The sequence below is a fragment of the Oncorhynchus masou genome, unplaced genomic scaffold, assembly GCF_036934945.1.
Source record: "Oncorhynchus masou masou isolate Uvic2021 unplaced genomic scaffold, UVic_Omas_1.1 unplaced_scaffold_941, whole genome shotgun sequence".
Classification (NCBI taxonomy): Eukaryota; Metazoa; Chordata; class Actinopteri; order Salmoniformes; family Salmonidae; genus Oncorhynchus; species Oncorhynchus masou.
The window spans coordinates 143,026-147,210 of NW_027015901.1; the positions used below are offsets into that span (position 1 = coordinate 143,026).

Here is a 4,185-nt window from a genome sequence, read left to right on the forward strand (position 1 = left end):
CTCAGAGCTCTGTGGGAATAACAGAGCCATACATTAACCCTTTCCCCTCAGAGCCATACATTAACCCTTTCCCCTCAGAGTTCTGTGGGAATAACAGAGCCATACATTAACCCTTTCCCCTCAGAGTTCTGTGGGAATAACAGAGCCATACATTAACCCTTTCCCCTCAGAGTTCTGTGGGAATAACAGAGCCATACATTAACCCCTTTCCCCTCAGAGCTCTGTAGGAATAACAGAGCCATACATTAACCCTTTCCCCTCAGAGTTCTGTGGGAATAACAGAGCCATACATTAACCCTTTCCCCTCAGAGCTATACATTAACCCTTTCCCCTCAGAGTTCTGTGGGAATAACAGAGCCATACATTAACCCTTTCCCCTCAGAGTTCTGTGGGAATAACAGAGCCATACATTAACCCTTTCCCCTCAGAGCTCTGTGGGAATAACAGAGCCATACATTAACCCTTTCCCCTCAGAGCTCTGTGGGAATAAAAGAGCCATACATTAACCCTTTCCCCTCAGAGCCATACATTAACCCTTTCCCCTCAGAGCCATACATTAACCCTTTCCCCTCAGAGCCATACATTAACCCTTTCCCCTCAGAGTTCTGTGGGAATAACAGAGCCATACATTAACCCTTTCCCCTCAGAGTTCTGTGGGAATAACAGAGCCATACATTAACCCGTTCCCCTCAGAGCCATACATTAACCCGTTCCCCTCAGAGCCATACATTAACCCTTTCCCCTCAGAGCCATACATTAACCCTTTCCCCTCAGAGCCATACATTAACCCTTTCCCCTCAGAGCCATACATTAACCCTTTCCCCTCAGAGCTCTGTGGGAATAACAGAGCCATACATTAACCCCCTTCCCCTCAGAGCTCTGTGGGAATAACAGAGCCATACATTAACCCCCTTCCCCTCAGAGCCATACATTAACCCCTTTCCCCTCAGAGCTCTGTGGGAACGACAGAGCTATACATTAACCCCTCAGAGATCTGTGGGAATAACAGAGCCATACATTAAACCCTCAGAGCTCTGTGGGAATAACAGAGCCACACATTAACCCTTTCACTCCAACCCCAGTTGTATCAAACCTGGTTCAGTTTATCAACCAGCTAATTATTAGAATCAGATGTGCTAGATTAGGATTGGAGTGAAAGCCTACAGGGGGATAGCTCTCCAGGAACAGGGTTGGAGTGTAAACCTACAAGAGGGTAGCTCTCCAGGAACAGGGTTGGAGTGTAAACCTACAAGAGGGTAGCTCTCCAGGAACAGGGTTGGAGTGTAAACCTACAGGAGGGTAGCTCTCCAGGAACAGGGTTGGAGTGTAAACCTACAGGAGTGTAGCTCTCCAGGAACAGGGTTGGAGTGTAAACCTACAGGAGGGTAGCTCTCCAGGAACAGGGTTGGAGTGTAAACCTACAGGAGGGTAGCTCTCCAGAAACAGGGTTGGAAAGCTCTGGTCTAACTAACCTATGAATGTATAGACAAGGCATGTGGGCCTCCCTACTTTTTAATTTTTTTATTCTTATTTTCAATGACGGCCTAGGAACAGTGGGTTAACTGCCTGTTCAGGGGCAGAACGACAGATTTGGGTTTGAACTAGTCACTAGTCCAACGCTCTAACCACTAGGCTACCCTTCTCCACTTCAGTATTACAGTGACATAGTCCAACTGTTGTTTAACTCATGTAGATGAACAGTTAAGAGTGTTGACCCGACGTCAATGTTTTGGTGGTTGGACAAATCCCATCTGTCTGGTGGCAATGTGACAGACATCACATCGCTGGCTTAGCCATACCACTTCCTCCAGCTTCCACCGAGACTAGAACCCACACCACTTCCTCCAGCTTCCACCGAGACTAGAACCCACACCACTTCCTCCAGCTTCCACCGAGACTAGAACCCACACCACTTCCTCCAGCTTCCACCGAGACTAGAACCCACACCACTTCCTCCAGCTTCCACCGAGACGAGAACCCACACCACTTCCTCCAGCTTCCACCGAGACGAGAACCCACACCACTTCCTCCAGCTTCCACCGAGACGAGAACCCACACCACTTCCTCCAGCTTCCACCGAGACGAGAACCCACACCACTTCCTCCAGCTTCCACCGAGACTAGAACCCACACCACTTCCTCCAGCTTCCACCGAGACGAGAACCCACACCACTTCCTCCAGCTTCCACCGAGACTAGAACCCACACCACTTCCTCCAGCTTCCACCGAGACTAGAACCCACACCACTTCCTCCAGCTTCCACCGAGACTAGAACCCACACCACTTCCTCCAGCTTCCACCGAGACTAGAACCCACACCACTTCCCCCAGCTTCCACCGAGACTAGAACCCACACCACTTCCCCCAGCTTCCACCGAGACTAGAACCCATACCACTTCCCCCAGCTTCCACCGAGACTAGAACCCATACCACTTCCTCCAGCTTCCACCGAGACTAGAACCCATACCACTTCCTCCAGCTTCCACCGAGACGGGAACCCTGGACGTCTGCCTCAAAAACTCACATAACCGCCCTCACAGAAAAGCTAGCAATCAAGCAACACAAGTAGAGACATTTCACGCTGAGGGAGGGAGGTTACGGAAAGCGGTAGGTAACCTAGCGGTTAAGAGCGTTGGGCCAGTAACAAAAAGGTCACTGGTTCGAATCCCAGAGCCTACTAGGCGAAAAAGAACTGTCAATGTGCCCTTGAGCAAGGCACTTAACCCTAGTTGCTCTGGATAAGTGTGTCTGCTAAATGACTAAAGTGTGTCTGGGTTATCCAGGGTACAACTACCTCACCTGTTCTTTCCCCCCCTGTTTCTCTTTCTTCTTCAGGAAGTCTTCCACTGCATCCACAGCCTGTTGGAAACGTTTGCCCTTGTTGATCTTGATCATCTCCTCTTTGTGGGGGTGGTATGGCTTCAGCTGCTCCACCTTTATCCAGGCACTGCACTCACACACACACACAACTGGATAAGTGATGGAAGCAAGCTAGATATGGATATTAGTGATAAGTGATGTAGTAGGTTTGTTTACTTACTGATCTTCAGTTCCAAAGAATTTGACAAAATGGCATTTTTTCCCTCTTGGCTTTTTCAGGTCCTTTGGAGGACTGACGACCTGGAAAGACAAAGAAAGTTAATCACAATATCACTTACGTGTAGCTAGTCAGTTTAGCATACAATAGCATTCTTAGTCAAAACGACCATGGTGTTCAGATGTCGCTAGCTTGAATTCGACAGATCTTACCTTGCCTGGCCACGGAGGATAGCGCCCGAGCTTTCCCCTAAAACAAAAACATTGCCATTTGATTGATGCTTAAACGTTGCATTATCGAGATAACGTTTAGATTTTCAGAATATAAATTCCACGACCCCTTGTATTCGTCGTCGCAGTAAACATTGGCACAGTCCCCAGATTAATATCTAGTTAGCTAGCTAAACGGGCTAATTTGAGAATGATGTTGTTTCTCAAACATCACAGTACACACTTTTCAGATGTCATCAGTAAACATGCAGAGATCGCTAAACTAACCAGTGTATACATATAGTTAGAATATGGATTGAGCAATATTTACATACAGTTGCGTCCGGTTTCACTTCTCTGGGTGCGGCAAAGCTAAGTAGTTTACTGGCTAGCTAATGGCTATGCTGACTCGGGCTAAACAGGCAGTAACGTATTTGTTTTGAGTTCGATCGACAACTACCGTTAGTAAACGAATATTTTGTCACATCTACCTGATCAAATGTGACGAAAAAGCGCGAATTGAGTTGATCCGACACGGATTCAATGTAAACGATGAAATTCGAATGGAATAAGACGATTAAAGTAAGTTAAAAATGCATATCTCACCAAACTAGGTCCCCGATTCTCAGATGCACCGTCGCCATCTTAGAACTTTACTGAAACGTCGCACTGAACACCGCGAAAGAACACACCCACCAGAAAACACATGCGTCACCCCAAACCACAGAGTTTCTACATCCAGAGGTACAACATCGCGAGACTTCCGGGAACGCTAACGAAAAAGAACAAACATACCAGGTCGGGGTATGGGGTATAACAAGTCAATGAGAGAAGTGAAAAATTCGTCCTTAGTTGTTAATGTTCTCAACATCTAAAGGCACAACCTAGATTGGAGCCAAGGTCTTAAGTAGTTGAACATGCTATTACTCCAACCTCGTGAA

The 4,185-nt window shown here is 47.3% G+C and overlaps 1 protein-coding gene across 10 annotated transcripts in view; it reads right to left on the reverse strand.

Annotated features, from left to right (window-relative positions):
• LOC135538325 (cytokine-like nuclear factor N-PAC) overlaps positions 1-3,922 on the reverse strand; it is a 46,736-nt gene extending 42,814 nt beyond the window's left edge. For all 10 annotated transcript variants that reach the window (XM_064964253.1, XM_064964252.1, XM_064964248.1 and 7 more), the window contains exons 1-4: positions 3,851-3,922; positions 3,248-3,284; positions 3,039-3,118; positions 2,798-2,945 (exon numbers count right to left, since the gene is read on the reverse strand). In XM_064964253.1, the coding sequence (XP_064820325.1) occupies positions 2,798-2,945; positions 3,039-3,118; positions 3,248-3,284; positions 3,851-3,888 (303 nt within the window). In that variant the 5' untranslated portion in view covers positions 3,889-3,922. The remainder of the gene's footprint in view (positions 1-2,797; positions 2,946-3,038; positions 3,119-3,247; positions 3,285-3,850) is intronic.
• Between the last annotated feature and the right edge of the window lie 263 nt (positions 3,923-4,185).